The following is a 22,891-nucleotide window of genomic DNA, read 5'->3' on the forward strand; positions in this document are numbered from 1 at the left end:
AACTATCCAAGAAATTGGTCATTTTAATCTCCCTAATTTTAATGCTAAAAGAAAGAATAAAAATCTTTAACTGATTAATAAATCTGAGTTCATAAACAATTTTTCTAAAATGAATCTTTTTCCAATAGCCAAGTAAAGACTTACCTCAAAGTAAGAAAGGTACACTTGAGCTCTGTGAAAGTATATATGCTTAATTTTAAATCAATAGTCAAAGAATGTGTATCCAAGATCAGTCGCAATTCTTTGATGACCAAATCAACTGAAATACACACGTATAACTAAGGGCCATTTTCCGCATCTCTACTCACATAAGAATGTTCCAAAGTTTTTAAGAAAGTCCACAATTTAGTCTATCTCGTGAAAAGTACAGCCTTAACATGAAAAAAAAATCAGATCCAGCAGCTGCCTGAGAAACCTGATACAGATCAGGCAATAGGGGTGTATAAGATCACCTAAGCTGATTACAGATAAATCTCAAAAATTTTATGTCAAATTACTGTTTTGTAAAAAGTGGAAAAGATAGACTCTTCCTATGAAGATCCATAAATGCTTTGTTATTAAGGGATTTCATCTTTAGGTTTGTTAAATTTTGTCTTCAGGTGTTCAGAGGAGTACCAATACTAAAAATTAACAAATAGCTGAGAATAAAATTTTATTCATACGTCTTAAGGGAGAAGCACATAAAGTGAACTAATTTCCCTATTTGAAAAAAAATAACCAATATCATCTCTTCAAGCGGGGGAGAAAAAAGATAATCAGTCAAAACTACCAGTTTCCTATTTAATATTTAAATCATTATGCTATTCTCACTTATTTCACCTGTGACCAACCCTTTTTCATTTTGTCCTGCTATGTCTATGGCATTCTTCTCTTGTACTTCCTCAATTAGCATAATATTAAATATTTTCTTCTAAAAAATTTAATATTAACAAAGCATGGTCTCAAATTTATTTCTAAGTTCTCAGAACTGCTAAATAGGACCCCATGTTTTTCATTAGACTGTGGCTTGAGCATAAAGGCAGCCTACCTTAACCATTACTCAAGTTTTTCGAGTAGCTTTAAAAAAAAACTACTGAGGGGCAGTGTCTAATTTTAATCTTTTCGCCTCCTGGATTGCCATGTAAGGTATATTAATAGCAACTCTTCACTGGTTCTTGTCTGTAGACCAACTATTCCAAGGCAGAACAGAAGTGTTACTTTTAGTGGCCTCCTAGAAAAACAAACATAATTTTGTGCTACATGTAGAAATTTTTTCCATAGGCAATACGCATGAACTCATTTGCATACCAGTTCAGTCTTCCCTTCATCTGTTTGCTATTTACTAGACATTTATATATATCTGAAATTCATAGAAGGCATGTTACAATAATAAATTACAAAGCTGGTAAAATTAATTTGTTATAGGAGATATAGGATATCTGTTAGAAATGCTAACAATATCCATTTTTAATGGCAAAGAAAAAAAATACCTGTAAATTTGGTTTAAAATTCATATTCAAGCCTCCCTCATTTACCTATTTAGGAATATAAACCCCTCAAGATTATGGTTTTATTTGTCCTCCTCCTGACTTGTGTAATAAGAATATACTGAAATGATAGTTGTAAGAAAGTAATATCTTTTAGGTTTTAGGGCCTTAATAAAAGAACAGTATCTTCTCAGATCTGAGTGTGAGTATGTTCTTGGATATATATATATATGTATGTATATAATTTTTATATGTAATAGTATATAATTTTTAAATTCTTGGATTCATTCCATATGCTCCCATGTTGAGAACTTATGTATCTCAGCCTTGGAAGTCAACTACAACAAAACAATCCAGAAAAGCTCAAAAGTTGTATTTTCTTTTACCACAAGAGGGGGCTAGAGAATTCTAATCTCTTCTAAGGTCTATAAAACCCTTTTAACTGCTACTTTATAGACATTCAATTACAACAGGCCATAATACATTAAGGCATTAAAATACACATATATCCCAACATATGCCAAAGCAAGCACTACACTGGCATGCCCACCAGATGATCACCAACACCAACATCAAATAAACACTTAGGCATCTTCCAAGTGGTTTATATGAGATTTTACACTTTAGTGGTTCCCTCCCCAAAAGGCAGCTTTCTTGGTTAGGTGATGCCCTGGGAATGGAAAATATCAAGGAATGTGATAAAATGCCCCAAAATTGGAGAGTATTACAGGGGCAAAGTGAAGTAAGGATTAAGGGAACTGAAATTTATGTAGTTTGGAAAAGTGAAGACTCTGGGGATGAATGTTCACAGTCTTTAAGTATCTTCTAAAGGTAACAATATAAATGAATTAGGGGAATTATTCAGTCTCGGAAGATGGTACAGAAAAGAGCAACGGCCTGAAACTAAGGAAGGAAAAGTTTAGGTTAGACATGAAGAATAAATTAGTAATAATAGTTGGGTGGGAAATATGTCCTGCAAAGGAAGAATATAGAGCATAATGGCTATATTTGATAATTAATTAAATGAGATATTAGTAAGAATGATGTGACTTCATCAGAAGGGCTAGATTAGATAACTCAAGTGATTTTTTTCCCTAAACTGTGACAATCTCTAGGCCCAACTATGTTCTTGGGCGTTCATAAATGTCTTACAATGATGATAATGGTCATTTGTAGAAAGGAGCACTCATGATCCCAGTTAACCCTATGCTTTTTTTTTTTTTTTTGCGGTACGCGGGCCTCTCACTGTTGTGGCCTCTCCCATTGCGGAGCACAGGCTCCGGACGCGCAGGCTCAGTGGCCATGGCTCACGGGTCCAGCCGCTCTGCGGCACGTGGGATCCTCCCGGACTGGGGCACGAACCCGTGTCCCCTGCATTGGCAGGCGGACTCTCAATCACCGCGCCACCAGGGAAGCCCCAACGCTATGCTTTTTTGATTAAAACAAAATCTGGAGTATTATTATGAAATAACGTAATTGCGAAATTAACTATGACAATGATGTTTATTTCTTAGAGCATTCCATTAAAATATACCATACCATATAAGCTATATCCTAACAGCTCATAGAAATGGGTCTGCAAATAATTGGCTAAAGGCTTCTATAAGTGAAAACTTTCCATGAAGGAACAACTCCCCTATAAATCCCAATTTTACAAGTCAGAGAAACCACTTTGTATAATCTTTCTTTCCCACTAGGCTAATGTATCTGGGTTAAAGCTACTTAGGACCTAACATAAAAAAGACTGTCACTCAAAGTCAGAAAGTCAGTGTAGACCATAAGTGTAATTATAGCTTGTGAATTCAACAATCTTCCCCTAGTAGACAATAATATTCTAGATTAACAGGTTTCAGCATTGTTTTAAACAGCATTACTAACATTTAGTTTTCACTTGAAAAGTCAGAGTTCTATGATAAAGCAAAAGAATTTATGGCTAGTAGGAAAACAAAGATCACCAAAGCATGAAGAAATGGCTAAAAAAATATATATATATATAAAGCATAATATATATTAAGTATAAATTTATACTTATATAAATTAAGTATATGTATCTATATACTTGGCCTGAAAGTTTTATGCTTAAACAAAATTCCTTCACATTTAAGTGAATATTAAACTTTGAGATAAAAATGGTCAGTGGCTTTGGGGCTTGAAGAAGGATGATCTGCCTCTGACTCATTTATATATCAATCAGATAAATATACTACATTAGCAACCAAACCACTGTATATCATTTTACCACCACTGTAATGACCACACTAACAACTTCAGTAATCATATTCCAGGGCTTTCATATTACCATTACACTCACTGACTAGTTTAGAATTTGGAGAGAAACAAAGAATACTTGAGGCAATATGAAAAAGCTTAATCTCATCAGCCAAATCACTCACTTAAAAATCAACTATTTGCATTTAAAGATGGCCACCGTTACTTCACTACTAATTATAGTGGAAGCTCAAAAACTGTTTGACCTTTCAAAGAATGGACTTTTGCTCATATTCCCAGTCTGGAAAAGATTTCTAAAAACACTTTGGCTACAGCACAGGCCAAATCTTATCTTGACTTTCTTCCAAACCACTGCAAGTCCAACCAGTTGTTTTTTTTTCTGAAAACTCTGTCCCTGAAAATCAGCCCTTGTGATTATGTACCATATACTTTATAGTGGGGGTGTCTAGTCTTCTCTCTTCAGCTAGATTATTTGCTCACTAAGGAAAGGAATCACATCTTATTTCTTTTTGTATCCTCCGCACAGCCTCTAAACTCATGATTGAATAAAGGTATTCAATATAGGTATTCAATAACTAACTCTTTATTGGCAGTATATTAAAATCTATAACATGGACAAAAAGGCCAAAAAAGATAATGAATTAGTTCTGTGTCAATTCAATAACTAATTGTATGCTGTTCACAGTTATAATTGTTAGCTTTATGGAGCCCTTTGAAATTCTTTATAAAATATAGTGCTTCCAAATCATCCTGGGAAGAAGAAAAGAACATACATAGGCCAGAGAGACACACATGTCTGAAGGACTTAACTGAAACTTGTGAGAAATAGCTTAAGGCCCATAGTCAGGCAAAGCTATTTGGGTCTGCACTGAAAAGCATGCTGAGATCATGCAGGGGAGGGGAGGTACATAGTATGGGTCAGGGGAGGCCACAGCCAGGTCCTGGTTTCTGTACTGGTTCTGTCTTGCTGACCATAAGACCAGGCACTCAGCCTTTTTAAAAATGTAGTTTCCTCTTTGGTAAAACAGAGATTAGATCAGGTGATTACCAAGTCTCTTCCATCTCTAAAATGCCATGGTTTTAATGTTAAAGCATGGGTTAAATTTGCAAGGAGTTTTTCCTAGTGAAAGAAGCATTATGTAAGATATCCAACCATCAACACACGTGAAAGTGCTTTACTGAGCACTGGACAGAACATTAGAGTTTAAACACGCACCAACAGCCCAACATGCTGGGCTGAAGAATGAAAAATGGGTAGTTCATAGACAGATAATTGTTATTGTTTTCTTATTCTTCACAAAACATGTATAATCCTTGGTAATCATTTGTTTAAGTTATATAAATTACTGTCAACTTTGATACCTAGTTTGTCATCTTCATCTGTGATTTATACCAGACTATATAAACGACATGATGTCTTAGATCTAATAAGACATTTATCTTCATGAAGGAGGCCACTGCAATCCTGAGTGACAGCTTACTTACCCTTATCACAGTTAACTCACCATTGAGTCCTTAATTTCTCCCAATGATCTGAAATCTGATGGACTCACCTGGAGCCAACAGAAACTTGTTCAGAAATCTACCATGCTCATGAAAGTATGTGTTTTACAGTAGGAATTTGTTCTTTGGCCCTCAAAACACAGACACGGAAATCAGTTTTGTGTTCCACAGTGTGTACTCTAAACACATGGATATAACTTCTGTTAGGGGTGACAGGAGTCATGTGCCTTTATTAAAGAAAAATATACCTGCATGCAACAAAGATGAAAGCAAGTGTCTGAAGAATAAAAAGAAAATGAGATAAATGCTTGTTTGAATGTATGTATGTTTATTTACATAATCATATATGGAGAGGGACTATCTGAGTCACTTTCGTTATCTCCATATAATAGAATAAAAAGGAATTAACAACTCTAAATATGTTCATATAGTTTGTGTAATTTAAGAAAAATACACACGAAGAAAGTAATGGGCTTGACCCTGTCAGTGAGAAGGAAGCAAATGGTTTGCTGTTTTTAAGCCATTAACTCTTTCAACCTACCAGGGTACCAATGACTGAGCCTGCAATAGGTTTTTAACATTCCAAGTAAAGCAGCCATAAAACACACGCATTTTCCTCCAAAGCTGTCAGCAGCATTCAGCCTATGGTTTACCTGATCAGAGAGGTCACTTACTACTAATCACTGCACCATTAATTCACATACCTCTGTAAACATTGTAAGAAGTACAGTTTATTTATTCTGTGAAACAATATAATTTATACAGTAAAATCAGGCCTTATACACAACTCATAGCAATGGGGTCTCAAACTGGCTTGTGAACAAACATTTTTTATCCTCATTGAATACAAACTCTATCAGGGGTGCTATGAGTAGACTTAGATGGCAAAACTAGCTTAATTAGCAGAAGTTCTAGCGATAGGATTTCAGCTCAATAAGAGGAAACCTTTTAAAATAATTAGACCTCTTTATAAGTATCTAAAACATGACCTTGAGAATGTAAAACAAAACAGGGAAAAAATGGATAAATCTACAACTATAATTGGAAATTTTAACACAAGCTTTCCAGCAGATAAAAGGAAAGCTAGGATACAAAAGATCTGAAGAACATTATTTACAAGTATAGAAATAGTTAAGAGTGTATTCAATGAATGCTTCAGAATGCACATAGCCCATAAGCACAAACTATTACTAGGCGACAAAAGAAGTCTCAATAAAGTCTAAAGAATATAAATAGCATATATTATGTTTTTAGGCTCTTACATAATAAAATTAGAAAAATAAAAATAAATAAAGCAGATTAAGAAACCCCTAGAAACTAAAACAAAACAAATCAAAACAAAAACCAGGAAGAAACACACAAAAACGCTTCTAAATAACACATAGGTTAAAAAGGGTATCAAAAGAAATTACAAAATACTTAGAATGGAATTATGAATTATAATGAAATTAGTACATATCAAATTTTGCACGATGCAGTTAAAGCAGTTTTTAGAGGATAATTACCTTTGAACACATTTATTTTTAAATAAACATTATATTCGGTGAAATAAAAGCAATAAGAGAATGATACATAAAGCCCATAAGAGTGGGTGTTTCAGAAGTCAAACAACCAGCTAATCAGAGGTCTTCAAAAAGCAGCAGCTTTGGAATCTACTGGAATCCTACCCCCACCCACTACCTCCCATAGATTAGGCATGTCATCCTTGCCAATTCATTTAATTTCTTTATCTGTAAAATGGGGATAACAGTTCCTTCCTCTTTGAGCTGGTTTGAGAATTAAATGAGATAATCCACGAAAAGCACTTAGTACAGCATAGTAAGTGCTCAATAAATTGCTCCTGTTACTAGATGACCATCATCTTTTCCAGCTCTCAGACTCTAAGATTCTAATTTTGGTACAAAGAAACTTAAGACAAGCATGAATTCCAGCCACAAAAATCTAATCAATAAATTAAACTTTCATTTTAATTTCAGAATAATAAAAGTTTTGTTTAAAATATATTCTTCTTTCCCTCAGAGAAGATATTAAAATAATTTCTTATTCCTGTTTTTATTATTATAGAAATAAAGCACACAACGATCAACAAAAGCTAGTCTGTTATTCATAATATTAAATCCAAAACTGACTTCTATTTCAGAACCAAGTTGAAAGCAGAGAAATGTTTTTAAAAAGTGCTAAAAATAAAGCCATAAAAAACTGATTCTCTTTATTTTCAAAATATTCTGTTTTTTAATGTATCTTTCAGAAAAGGCACGGAGTTGAAAATGGCCACTACTGGTACATTAGCAGGTCTAAAATTTCTTTTAAATCAAGTAGCATTTAATAAGTTGGTCGATAAAGGCTCTTCATTTATCACAGGTCTTTACTTTTCCAATTCTATTTTTTATTTTGCTGGAGAATAAGAACGTTTTCTAACCTTTAAACATCCCGATGTAAAAATAAATTATAAAAACATTCTTTCTCACTTCTTCCCAGACATATCTGCCCAATACCATTCATTACCTTTTCTTTAATTAGAATGTAATAATACATGATACATAATACAATATTATAGATTTTAGGTTTCTTCCCTTATAAAATAATTTTATTTTTTCCTTTTCTTCGAGAAGGAGTTACTATAGCCTTTTATAGAACAATCATTTTCCCTAACCCATCTTTAAAAAATGTATGTACATGGGGGTTCTTCATAATACTAATGAAATAAATTTATAGACACATTAAAATATATTGTACATTTTGGATGATGAAAGCAATCAGATCTTGAGCTTCAGAGTTGGCTGGCTTTTTTATAGTTATGGTACTGAATGTTTCATACTAAATTTTTTTCCTTCAATATGGTAGAAACAATGCCTTCCTAAGTCTATAAATCTAAATATTATTACTTGTTAGCAAGTTTTCACTCCTAATGATGGGGTTATGCTCTTATTTGTAGGTGTCTCTCCATAGGCTATAGCCTGACATTCTGAGACTGACAGCACTTACTAAGGAAGCAGAGAAGGAATTGTGATTAGGTAGCAACATGCTCTCATTTTTATGCATGGTTTAGCTTGTAACCTTGGTTTTTATTTTATGCAGTGCACCTGGCCAGGTTTCTATATTCTTCTAGAGCTCTTTGTAGTTTTCACAAAAGCGTGACCCAAACACGACATGTACCATGGTTACTGCTTCTCATCACTGGAGTTATGGGCAAATGGGTCAGACTGTGTGTCCTTGCATTGCTGTTCGTTTAGGACACTGCTCTGGCTAGAGGTGGAAAGCAACAAAGCTGAAATATTTTAACAGTGGCCTTTCATTTTTATAATAAAAATAAAAATTCCAAAAGTCTAAAATAATGTCACCACAAAGAAAATTTTAGAAAAATCTTTTCTTCCTAAAGGATCACCCTAGCTGTCTCATCAGCAAGTGAAGACACTGACTTTATATTTGTCCATTTGTCAACTTGTTAATAGTGTGTTTTCCCAATGAGACGGACAGCTCCATGAGGGCAGGGACTGTGTTTGACTTTTTACTGCCTATTTCACTAACAGCTTAGCACAGTGCCTTGCTATTACCTTATAATCTCTAAATAAGTTTTTGTTAAAATAATGAATAAATAGCATATCAAGTATTACTGTTCTCCATAATGGTGCAAACTAGTTAAATAGGATATAAAGTTTACTTAAAATTTTAACATCTTTATAAGCTTCTCTTTAATTTCACAGGAAATGTACATATCTTTATTTTTCAGGGAAAGGAAACAAACATTTATTGTGCCTATTATGCATCAGGCACTCAGGCACTGTGCTAGATTCAATGCTTTGCAGCAACTCATATTTAAACATTATCTCATCATCCTACAGTCAAATTTTTAACACAAACAAGTCTATTCCTACCTCTACCATTGACAGTGTCACTTTGGGAATTCTGTTAACTTGTACGCACAGAACTGAAAATAAAAATCTATTAAGTAAAAATACTATTGGGGAACTATTATGGAACAAAGTTTCCACTATGGAATTTTCCAGGTAATAGGTTTACCTCTTTCAACACTAATTACTTTCTTTAATTTCAACTATTTTTAATGAAAATATTTTAAACATACTATGTGTATCTATACAGTCTTAACCAAAATATCTGGAATATGAATACATCTTTTTTTCTTTTCGGTACGCGGGCCTCTCCCATTGCGGAGCACAGGCTCTGGACGCGCAGGCTCAGCGGCCATGGCTCACGGGCCCAGCTGCTACATGGCCTGTGGGATCTTCCGGGACCGGGGCACGAACCCATGTCCCCTGCATCGGCAGGTGGACTCTCAACCACTGCACCACCAGGGAAGCCCTCATCTTTTTTGATAACTTAGATAAGGATAGTGGTAAGGATAGCAGAGTGGTTATGAGCAGAGGTTCTAGAACAAGACTGTGTAGACATAAATCCTGGTAACACTACTTACTAGCTATTCGATCTTAGATAAGTTAACTTCCCTAGGTCTCAGTTTGTAAGTTAACTTCCCTAGGTCTCAGTTTCCTTATCTGTAAATTGAGGATAATTCTAATACCTACTTCTTAGGGCTGTTCTGAGGATTAAATGATGATAAGTGCAAAGTACTTAGAACACAAATGCAACGTATATAGTAAGTGCTCAATAAAGGCTAGCTAAAAGTTTTACCTTATTAAGGTACTGAGCTCTTAGGGGAGAGTTTGGGTCATTTCTCTCTCCAGTACAATATGGCCCCAGGCTACTATGTTATTTTAGCTCTTATATAAATTTTGTGGGAATTCCCTGGTGGTCCAGTGGTTGGAACTCCACACTTTCACTGTTGAGGGCACAGGTTCGATCCCTGGTCGGGGAACTAAGATCTCACAAGCCATGTGGTACAGCCAAAAAAAAAAAAAAAAGTTTTATTTATAGATTTTGTTTTCTATAACAAATTTTAATTGTTTTCGTGTTTCTTTCCTCAATGTTATTTGTTAATTGATGCCTTTACAGTACTTTTTCTTCTAATTGGATGCTTCACTCTACTGTGTGGTCTGAGAAATCAAAACACTGTAATGGTTAGACATTTGTAAGAAGAGGAATCCCCAGTGAGGGCCTCAGAGGCTTTTCCAGGAGTAAGGTACATAAATGTTAACCTGGGACTCAGGAACATCTATTTTCACTTAGAGGTCTTTCTGGCTTACTTATTGTGTTCTCAGCTGTGTTTGGGAAAGTTGGAAATACCAAATAAGTGACCTATGCATTAATGAGGTACTATTGTTCTAATTCTGTCAAGCATTAGATTGATCAAAAACAAATGAAAGGTTGATTTTTTTAAAATGTTTTGCACTGTTAATTTTCTATAATTATTAATCAGCTACCAATGTAATTATTAAGCTTTCAATCCAAACAATGTTTTTACCTGAACCAATATACAGATCTCACATTAAGGCCCAATTTCTAAAACTTGGGTATTACTAATTGTGCTAGTACACAAAGCTCAAGCAAAATACACTGTTTCTGTGTGACTGAATCCATAGTTCTCATTTGGTGGTTATCAATTCAATGAAAGGGAGAAAATATGAATCACTGAAAGGGCCAAATGAAATAAGAATTAGTGATAAATTAGAAAGAGAAGGGAAGGTAGGGATTACGAACACTTGGAAAATGCCAAAGTTGGAGGGAAATTTGGAAGAAAAATAAATAGAAAGATCACAGACTAATAAAGAAAAATAAGGAATAATTTACCAACTTTACTCCCAATCCCTAAGTGAATAATAAGCTTTCAATTTAATATTCAGTTTAGTAGCATTTCTACCTCCCCCCCCACCCACACTGCAAAGGCACAAGAGAGACTTTGATAAGATAAGTGTGTATCAGTGATGATCAAACCTTCTGGTCAAGCGGCCAAATGCCAGAAGAGGCACTGTGAACCTCCCACCCCTGGAATAGCTGAGCCTGAGCCAGAAACTGGCAGCCACCACGCCAAAACTTTTATATTCATGTATCTTAAAAATTCATATATATTTTCATTCCACTCTGTTACATAGCAATGTGTTTCTAATATAATGTTTATAAGGGTTGAATTATTTAACTCTTCCCATTCCCAAATCTTCAAATAAAACTGATGCTCCAGGAAGATTTGCATTATGGTTCTTGTGGCTTTCCCTTCCCCTTGAGCAACACCAATATGGTCAGAGGTATGTGAAAGCATGGGTAAAAATGATATCTTATTATAATATGATAAGCTCAAGGGTCTCAAATAATCCACAATAAATCAATAAACTAATAATCATTAAATGAAAGCTCTAATTCTCATGAAACTCAGTGAAGCTAAAAAATCTGAAAGAATGCTAAGATGGGCTCTGCAATCTTAAAATGCCCTCTTAGCTTTTCAGCTACCGTTCTTATAGAAAGATCAATAATGATGTCTTCCCGCTCCAATATGGAATTAGTGTTTCCCTAAGTATATTAACTTCAGAACTATTGAATTACTAGGAGGATCAGCACTATAATGAAACAAATAATTGTTCTTTGCGAACTAGTGTTTACCAACACAGAGAACCTTCTGAAGGCTGCTGGATTGAAAATGACCAAAGGCAAAGACCCCAGGACAAAAAGCATAAAAGTATGGTTATCCTAAAGCCAGAAAGATGACACTCACCCTCATCCTGATAATCTGACAAAAACGGTGCATCTGATGTGAGAGAAGGGCCATGAGTTCCACTGTGATTATCATCGGAGCTGTCCTGTCCAAGGTAATTTTCAGCTTGGTCTCCCCCTGAGGGACAAAAAAAGAAAAAAGGTCGTACTTTTGACATCTTTATAAAAGTCTTTGTAGATTCCTTCTGGTATTCACCAAAAAATATGTATATTTTACTTGATGGACGTGGCCACTATCCATTAACACAGGAGAAACATAAATAAATTCAAGAACCAACCTACCTGGATGGGAAATTTTCCATTCGGCTAACTAACTAGAACTTAGAAACTGTTAGCTTAAAATGAGGAGAACTGTTGCCACAGAAAGAAACTTCTCCATCACACTTAAAATGAAAACATAGCTATATAAATATCCCATTAATTACAACCTTTACCCTGAATGCCTCTATTTCCAAATGAAATAGAATAAATTACATAAAGGGTTAAACTTCTATACATAATATAATGTAGCAAGGTCAATATTCTTTCCTTTTTTGAAAAATAAGAGAAGTAAAATTAGAAGCTGCACTATTCCAATTTCAATCGCTACTTGTTTTGCAATCTTAAGGAAGTTCTCTTTACAATTCTCGTTTACAGCCTATGCAGCCAAGCTCTTAGGAATTCCAAAAGCCCTATGAAGATAATATTTGTTCTGTAAAATGGCTTCGATGAAAGGCAATATATATACAATACCGAGTTATGCAATTAAAACAATGCTAATCTCTTTTGGGTGTTTTCAACATACACTGGATTATATTTTGTAGAAGTGGCCCATGCTATTGTGATACTTTAAAAGGTTTAAAGGAAGATGTTAGCTCATTCAGAAACCAGAAGAAAAGGCTATGCACTGCAAATGGCTTTCCTTAAAATCCCCCAAACAGAGGTACAGTCTGCTGATAAAAGGACACCAACAGCTGCTCAGTTCATTTCACAAACTTGAAAAGAGGATTTTCAACTGAATTTAATATTATCTCAGATACTAATTTCCAAAGGAAATCGGCAGTGCTAATCTCAGTAAACACTGTAGAGTTTTGGCCCTGGATTTCAACTAGGGAGCAGTGAAACCAAACAACAACCTACATAGAATCTAAATTGCCTCACTTTAAAGGTTTATTTCCTACAATTAAACTAGAAGGATAGGGAGTATATAAAATGATTAAAAGCGAATCACGGTAGCCTTCTCGTTCCATAAATTAGATGATCATATCTAGACTCTTCTACATACGCTCAATGGTAGGTAGATGTCCATAACTGAGTTGAACACCTGCAGATATAGGACTTTAAAAATAAACCATGGAGTTTATTGTGGAGAATAAAAGTAAAATTAAAAAAACAAACAACCTCACACAACAGTCACTGGTTGGAATCAAAAGAAATGCTCTCTACTTTACTAGGTTACTTGATCAAGACACAAAGCTTATAGTTCTGCTGAAGTACCACTGTGAAATTTCTATTATAAGCAGAAAAATTCTCAAATACTGAACGGAGGGTTAACATACTCAAATTTCTTTTTAAAACATCTTTATTGGAGTATAATTGCTTCACAATGGTGTGTTAGTTTCTGCTGTATAACGAAGTGAATCAGCTATACGTATACATATATCCCCATATCCCCTCCCTCTTGCGTCTCCCTCCCACCCTCCCTATCCCACTTAACACCACTGCAAATCTACTGAAATTATTTTATCAAGACAATCTAAATGGACTGCCTGGCAGGTAACCCAAAAGTGAGCTGTGAGGTTAAAGGAATTTAAAATTTCTGAGCCAAACCAAAATCCATTAAAAAAAAGTAGTAGTTTGGGTTGCCAAGCAAAATTAAACACTTGTAGGATATACTGAGTATTATTTATCAGCTATCACTTTAGACTCAAAGTTTTCTGCATGCTTCAAAAATTTGACAAATTTACTCTTAGATATTTTAGCAGTCCAGGCTTTTTTTTTTTTTAAGCAAATAAGGAGGGGCTTTGTTTTATTTCGTGATTTTTTTTTTTTTTTTTGCGGTACACGGGCCTCTCACTGTTGTGGCCTCTCCCGTTGTGGAGCACAGGCTCCGGACGCGCAGGCTCAGCGGCCATGGCTCACGGGCCCAGCCGCTCCGCAGCATGTGGGATCTTCCCGGACCGGGGCACGAACCCGTGTCCCCTGCACCGGCAGGCGGACTCTCAACCACTGCGCCACCAGGGAAGCCCTGTTGTTGTTTTTAATGAACTTTTAAATTTTCAAATAGTTTTAGATTTATTATAAGTATTGCAAAGACAGTACAAAGAGTTCCTATATACTGTTCAACCAGTTTTCCCAATGTTAGCTTCTTACATAACTAGTGTATACTTGTCAAAACCAAGAAATTAGCATTGGTACATTGCTATTAACTAAACTACAGACTTTACTTGGATTTCACCAGTTTTTCTACTAATTTCCTTTTTCTGTCCCAGGATCCAATCCAGTTACGTTTAGGGCTTCCATTTTTAAAGTCTTATCCAAAATACCTGCCATCTGATTTACTAACATCAGATGGAAAAGTCACTTCCATGTGATTCCTATGGTATCTAAATATAGTTACCCAAGGTGGGCTTTTAACAGCTACCTCTGTGCTAAATGCAAGACCATGACTCCATAAAGCATACGCCAAAGTATCCAACTCAATGCAGCATAAACAGAGCCTAGGTCAGTACTAAAAATGGTTGCAAAGGGGGAAACATTTAAAAATATGTTTTACATCCAAGTGTAATTAGTTCCCGGTGATGGAAATGTTGCTATAAGTGTTTTCAGTGTCTTATCAAGTGGCCCAACTCCCTTGGGCACACACAGAAAAAAAGCCTGTGACACTGTATAAATAGACACTCCCGTGTAATTAAAATGATTACAGCTACTCAAGATGCATGGGTGAAAAATTTTATGGAAGAACCAGCAATTACTGTGGTCATTTTGGATTTGTTGAAGTTTAGAACATCATTTTTCCTTAAAACATAATCTCAAGTGATCTCTGGTTTCATCTATGGATCTTATAATCGCAGTTCCAAGTGGCCACAACCATAGTCCAGTGGGATCAGACATAAATGATCACAAAATATAGTGACAGACATTTCCACTCAGCAGCTCTACAATTAGGGCTTAGAATTCCATCTGCTCTGAGTGGCTTTCTCACAAGCAAGACCCCTTGCCACTAGAGACACACTTTCCCGTTGCAACTTGCTCAGAATCAATATATTTCTATCCAGATATATATACTAACACACAATATCTCCATTAATCACATCCACTACCTCCAGTCCCTTCCTTTTGTATTTCTAAACAAGATCTGGGGGAACTATATCAAGGGTTCACCTGCTATTAGCTGGTCGTTTGCTCCTCTATCCTAAGTGTCATAAGAATTGGGTACTAGATACACCCCTTAGTATATTCAGTGGCAGATTCTCCATTGAATATCATGCTGAGGGGCCTACGAGGAGGATGATTTCTCTATTGTTCTTTCCTTAGAGTCAAACTCAATTTCATTCATGCTCCATAGAGTGATAAGTTGGGAATTTCTGAGGGTTGGAGCAGAAAGATAAAGCAGCTTTGTGTCAGGTGTAAGGTAATTATTTGCTAGGGTTTCTGTGCTATTTGTTTTTTTCTGTGTTTTCATTAACAGCTAATGAGTTTTCTCCCTTAATTCTGAAACAATAGCTTAGCCACTAGAAGTTGGCTTTTTCTGTCATGGATTCAACCAGCTGTTGCTGCTTCATAAACTTTATGGAGAAGTGAATTAAACTGCTAAAAACTTTCATTTCCTAATTCAATTCCGAACAAAACAGGGGGGAAAATGAACCATGATGATGTTCCCCTTGTAACTATTTTGACTCAGAGCAAACCCATCTGATTCTGAACTTGCAGGTACTTTTTAGGGACAAAAACAGGCCATAATGATGATTTTACTTAGAAATGAGAAAAAAATGAAAAAAAGACAGAAAGCAGTTTAAGCATACAAAATAAGAATAACAAATAGATAAAACATATAAATATATGTTTGCTTATTCAATTTGTAAAGGATCAATGTGGTTTTTTGTTAGTATGAAGTCATCAACACTTTTCTTCTAATTAATTATAAGCTATATTGTAAACACTTTATTCACATCTGCAACCAACTGTTTACATGGCATGGCTGAAAATTTTCTAGGGTTTGCTATTACTTCACCAAGTTATCTTTGGATAATATAAGGAAATTTAAATTAATGTAAAATTGTCTGCTTTTTCTTTGTTTTTGTTTTTATTGCTGCCATTAGAAGGGAACACATGACTTCTGACTCTATTTAATATTTAAGAACCCATGAGACACAAAGCTCCTTCTTTAAACTAATAAATCCTAAATAAAATGCTATAAATAAAGGTCCCTGATCCAAATCCAGGTAGTTTTCATGCTTGATAGCATGAATATTGCCAGATTTTCATGGACCAATTTCCTAGTAGTGCAGTTTCCAAAGCTGAACTAAGGTAAGATTAGTAAAACTGCAGCTTATTATTCCTTATTATAACCATTCATCTAAGTTATTGAATATAACACCAATCTAAGAAATATACTGAGTACATATGTGAAATGTTATTCACATGTAAACACAGTATGGAGCACATTTGTAACACCAAAGCTAAAGTTCTGTCAACACTTCCTTTATAAATTAGATAACCATTTTGCACATACTCATGCATTAGAAAATGTATGGCGTTTCCCACAGAACATGTTAGAGGCTTCACCGATTTCTAAATATCCATTTGGATTTGCGTGGTTAGTTCTTGTGATTAATCCATGTATAGTGAAGGTCTCAAATTCTTCTCTGTTCTAGACAGTCTGACTTCTTGCCCATCTTTTTTTTTTGTCTCCTACACCTAGCCATAACTCAATGTATAAATATTCTTTTTTTTCCCAAGGCCCTGGCAGTGAGTATAATAGTACTGAATGTCATTAAGTCTACAGAACAAATGATGGGCCAGGCAAAGAAAGTTTCCACTTATCATTCTTCTGAAAATTTGCTCTAACTAGATCTTGAATGTACAAGAAATAAGTTGCGCTTATGACTCAGTTTTTAGCTTAGGATACTGTTTACTAATTGTATAATCACGCAAAGAGTAACAGACTTCTTAAGAACCTTTAGGGATCTCATTTGCAGAGACAGCACAGTCTAAATGATAAGAAATGAAATCAAATTGATTGGATGCTTAGAGCACAATCACTACAACACCTGTGAATTCAACAACAAAAAGGGCAGCATAGTTTAATAATATTTCCAAAATGAATTACATCTTTCAGTGGTGAGCTGGACAGGAAAATGCCCAGGGGAGCCAACGGAAAAGTTCATTTTTTCTCCCTCCTTTAAAAAAAAAAAAAAGATTATTTATGATGCAGTTTTTCATTTTGACCAGTAGGGTGGGCTGCAGTGTGTAGCATCACCCTAGTTCCTCAAAAAAGGAAAAAAAAAGGGTAGCCACTGTGTGAATCCCCCTGCTCCTTCCCCTCCCCTCCGCAGGAAAATGCTGAGATTGTTAACCCTTCTTAAGTTTCACATAAAGGCATAACTTCTGGACATTAACAAACTGGAGGGCTGACAGCAACAAATATAAGCCAGATAATTGTATATGTGACAACGCACACTTCATAAAGCAAATTACAGCCTGTCAGCCATCATTCCGGCTTTACAGTAACACATTCCATTTACCACTGTTATTGTTCAACTGCTACTAAAATGGAACCTGCTGAGTTAGAATATTTCCAATAGTAGTATGATTTTGACAGAATTCAAAACATGTAAACCTAGGTATTTGGTAGTATGTAGATAAATACACTGTAAAATGAATGCATTTATTATATGGCAACCAGGCAATCTTAACCTGGAATTATTAGTTCATCATTCTGTTTTCCACTGTATTCTCAGTGTTTAAGTCTTACTATGAAGCTATTCAACTGAATTTTCAACATGTTTTGACTTACAGGAGAAAGCAGCTATAGTAATAATAAAAATACAATAGCTTACTAAGCTCTTACCGGTTATAGGCTTTAGGTCAAGACTCTTTATGTCCTATCTCATTTAATCCTCAAAATAATCCTGTGATATATTATTAGTTATATATTATTAACCCAAAGTTTCAGAGAAAGAAATTGAGACACAGAGATTAAACAACTTACCCAAAGTCATACAAGTGACTCATAAGTGGCAGTGCCAGGATTTGACACCACCTTGTCTGATTGCTAAGCTCTTGTTCTAATCCACTGAGCTGTACAGTCTCCAAATCTGCATGCTTTATAAATGACAATCATTACTCAAAGGCAAAGCATACTGAATGGCAGCCAGTGACTTGAATTTATGGCATGTGCTATTAATTAGTATTTTTTTATTTCAGTAAGGTAATGAACTATAATCAAAAGTATAAATTATTATAAGCAGTAGGAATACTGTAGTCACATTAGGCATGGAACTAATAGAGAAAGTCAAATGTGGTCAATGATTTGGTCAAGAAGGAGCTGGTCCAATTCATAGGTTCAAATGTACTATACTAGCATTGTTGCAGTGATTTTTTAAAAATACCACTTTTTAGCATGAAACTCATGCTAACAAAATTTAACACAACACTGTGGGTTTAGTCAGATCAATATGTTGAATTTTTTTCCAGCACATTCTGTGTGATTTTATTGGCTCCTGGGTATTTTGATGCTGCTTCATAGAAAGTGAGCCAACATGTTCTGCACCCAAATATAGCTTTGACCTGGCCTAGTTGTAGAATGCATTTCCTTTCTGGCACCATCATGCTTAAGTCTCACAGTAGGAAAATGCTTCAAAAATATGTAATTAGCCAGGAATGCAGCAATTTTATTACTATTGGTTTATCTTTCTCTTCCACTCTTTTTCTTTCTCCCAAACAACAAATTGTAGTAGGCCTTAGCACCCACTTCCTGTCCTGATGCATACTAGGATCTATCATATCCCAATCAGTTTACATTACTTCTTCTTGAGAGAAACTATAAGGCCAGTTGGATTCCAATATCTTCTGCTAAAGAAGAATGGGACGACATGATCTACAGGCTACAGGTAGATATAAGAAAAGTTTTTACAAGAGACCAAGAAGTAAAAGTAAAACGACATATAATAAAGAGTGGATTATGGGTAAGATAAGCAGGCCTGAAAATGTGAAACAGCTTCTAACACACTGAAGAAAAAGTGGGTTTTCTTTGTGAGTAATATAGACCTCCAATACCACTAAAGCTGGAATGGCAAAGGGTGACAAGATTTGGCCTCCCCGTGCCCCACGCATAGGAACTCCTGTTCACGTATGAAAACAACACGTGTGTTAACGACAACATCAACAACCAAAACCTCTCACCATCAACAGTTCTGTTCAATGTTGGTCCCTTTTGGAACAGAAGTTTCACATGGAAAAGTATCTCCTTATATTTAAAATTTATTTTTCCTTCTTTATTGGGGTACCACTAACAAGGAAACTGCACTAATCTTAAGGAAAGTAAGTGGTATCACTTTGTACGTTTAGGAAAATACCTTTTAGAGATGAACTATGATCAAGAACTTTCTAAGCTGGCAAGTGTGTGTTAAGATTGGTTCTTCCACTCTTTGCCTCACAAGAGTTAGCCGTGATTGGAATCTTTATTATCTTTATTTTACACATCATATAAATCCCCTTGTACATAACTTAACAGTTCCTTTACTGTTTTAGTAGGACAGAGCCCAGTAAACAATAACTATTAAATGAGTTTCCAAGAGAAGTATGTGCTGATGGGAAGCACAGTGAAATGCTTTGTAACAGAATTGGGCTTAACCATCACCTTTTTTAGTCTCCAAATATCAAACAAATTCACTGGGTTTCAGGTCTAAGGGCTTATTCACAAAGAGTTTTAAGCAGAAACACCCAAAATTTTGTATTCAAATTAACCAGACATTTCTCTCAATACTTTGTGTCCAACACATGAAAATTCATTAGAGGCACAATTCTTGAGGTAAATTAATTCTTATGCCAAGATTCTATGTTCAGGAACTGTACTCTTTACCTGATTTTTTGTATTGGTCCAGGAATAATTCTATCTAAAAGAAACAGTTTATAAGTTTTTTTCCTCAACAAAAGTTTCCAGCCTAATCGAATAAACTTAAAGCAGTCATTAAATTTATCAATTACTTTATTTTCTTTGCCATCTACATAATGACAAGGGCCAGAAGTTCTATGAACTTTTAATTAGCACATATGGAAAAAAGAAAGACTAAGATAGGGCAAAAAAGGTATTCTTTATCATTACCATGGGTATTATATGATGCTGTTTTATTATTTATTTTAAAATTCACTTATAAGTGCTAAGTTAACTCAACACACCTACTGGTTCCCAAACACAAAACAACAGAGAATGCTGCTATTTTATATCATCATCAGGATCTTGCCTATAAATTCATATATAAAAATAAATAAGAAGGAAAAAGCATGAATGGGTATAAACTACCAAATTATGAATATACTGAAAAAAAGCTACCGTGTTAAATCAAGTTTTTTTGGTACGCTTCTTTTTCATCCCGGTTTTATTGATATGTAATTAACATATTTTATTAGTTTTAGATGTACAGCATAGTGATTTAATACACGTATATATTGAGAAGAATTTTTTGGATTTTCCATATCCTTTAATGAATTGAAAATATATTAACAGAAAAGACTCCCCCCTCCAAGACTGTAAGTTTAGTCAACATCCATCACCTCACATAGCTACAATTTTTTTCTTATGATGAGAACTTTTAAGATCTACTCTCTTAGCAACTTTCAAATACACAATACAATATTGTTAACTACAGTAAGCTTTATTAAATAAAAAAGTTAAGTGTGCCCAGAGCAAAAATTTCAAACATTGTAAGAAGGCATGTAATAATGAAAGCTCATCTTCCCTCCCTTCTCTTGGTTCTTCTCTCCAGGAGCAACCATTGTTATGTTTCTTGGGTATTCCATGAATTTTCTATCTAAATGTAAGAAGTGTCTGTGAGGGCAGTATGTCTTTTTTTAAAACAAATGGTAGCATCTGTCCTGTTCTGTATCCTGCTTTTCCTCCTAATTATTTATCTTGGAGGTTGCTTCATATCAGCACAAATAGATTCATCTCGCTTTTATTTTAACTAACTTTTAGTCAAAAAAAAATAATTCATGCACATGGTGGAAATTCAAATAGTACCAAAAGATATAAATAATGAAGATTCTCTCTGTACTCACACTGATACCCCCCTCAACAGGACTACCACTGTTAGATTCATGTATATCCTTCCAAAAAAAGCCTACACACACACAAAAAGCAAGCACACGTACACGCATGTGTGTACACTGTACACAGTACACTGTCCAAATTGCCCTCTTCATTTAACAATATGCCTTGGAGACAGCTCCATGATACACATATATATTCCTTTAATCTCTATGCAGCACTCCATTAAATGCATGTAACATACTTTTTTTAACTAGTCCCCTATTGCTGAACATTTAGGCTGTTTGGAGTCTTTGCTATTCCAAACAATGCTACAAATGAACATCCTTGTGTATAATATATTGTGTAGGGAATACAGAAGGCAGCAGCATCTGATTCAAATGATTTCTTCTTTTGCCTGCATGAAAGTCAGTTCTTTTTCTTATGTCTCAAGATCTTATATCCTAGGATAGGACATTTACAAAGGACATAAAAATCTTAGAAAATTTTAATGTTAAAAAGAAAAAAAGTTCTTTTATTTTTTAAAAAAAACTCTCTTTGACAGTAGTTGCCAAACAGTGCATTAATTTTAAAATGCATCATTGCATTATTCCACTCTTTAAAAAACCCAACCAGTAGATGTATAGGAAGTAAAATATTTGAAGAGGTATCAAAGTCAGTAATTAATTTCAAAAACAGTGTGTGTGTATATGTCTACCTTCTACAGATTAATTTGTATAAAATGTAGCAAATAAATAAAGGGGGAAAAAGGTCCAAAGGAAGTCAAGTCACAAAAGCAGCTGTCAAGATTGTTGATGCTAAAAGTTTGGGCTAAAGCCAAAGGCAGGAGCATTCATCCTGTGTACATTTCCCCCTATTAAATCCCCAAAAGACATGGAAAACATTCTGGAAGATTTCTTTTTAAAAAGTAGTATAGGTTAGGATATTCTAGGTTCATAACCAACACTTGTGTTTATAAAATATTAGCATTCCAGGAATAGTGATAGAAAGATACTTAACAGTAAATTACAAATATTGTAAATTCAGACTTTTTCTTACATTTGCAAACACGTCATAAATTTTGGCTGTGTTTCTTTGTGTAAATCCTACTTATGACTGCGCTAAAACCTTTTGGCATGAAGGCAAAGAGTATTTTCATAAATAAAACAGTAAAATCACTGTACACTCCATTAATTCAAAAACACTTCTCTTCAACTTCAAAGGGAAACCTTTCTATCCTTTTTTTAGTGCTAAGATGGTGTTTCTTTGCTGCTTTAATGGCTTGCTTCTTGTAGTTGTCATAACTACATGCTCCAAGTATGTGATAGTAAGAGACGAGAAGGTGACATCTATGCTTCGATTCAACATGCCTCAGACGTTACAGAGCAATAGGCTCATAAATCTAACCTCCAAAGTGCCTACTAATAAAAAGTCTGCACACATCCTTTAAATGCAAAATCTCACAAATATATACATGGTGAGTTAAATGGCCCTACACCAGGATTAAGCTGGAATGGATGAATTTTATGGAAAGATATGTGAAATATATATTACCCAAGTTCCACACATGGATTTACTTGCAGAATCCTACTTTGAAACATAAACATAATACTTGCTACCACTTCAGGAAGTGCCTACCAAGTGGCAAGCACTCCTCATGAGTTCATCATCTCATTAAAATTCATTACAACTCACAATAAGTGCGAAGTAGATACTATTAGCAAGATTTTGTAGATGAGGAGGTTATGTAACTTGTCATAGCTCACAAAGCTTGTTAGTAGAAGAGCTGGGATTCGAATTCAGGTCTGATTTCAAAGCTCATGCTCTTTCCTTCACAAAACACTAA

General features: G+C 34.9%; 1 protein-coding gene across 1 annotated transcript in view; it reads right to left on the reverse strand.

Annotated features, from left to right (window-relative positions):
• The window catches only part of SKAP1 (src kinase associated phosphoprotein 1), a 276,251-nt gene that overhangs the window by 186,863 nt on the left and 66,497 nt on the right, over nt 1-22,891 (reverse strand). The window contains exon 4 of the mRNA XM_030839839.2: nt 11,818-11,934. Coding sequence (XP_030695699.1) covers nt 11,818-11,934 — 117 coding nt within the window. The remainder of the gene's footprint in view (nt 1-11,817; nt 11,935-22,891) is intronic.

This window comes from Globicephala melas, chromosome 20 (assembly GCF_963455315.2).
Source record: "Globicephala melas chromosome 20, mGloMel1.2, whole genome shotgun sequence".
NCBI classification, from domain to species: Eukaryota; Metazoa; Chordata; class Mammalia; order Artiodactyla; family Delphinidae; genus Globicephala; species Globicephala melas.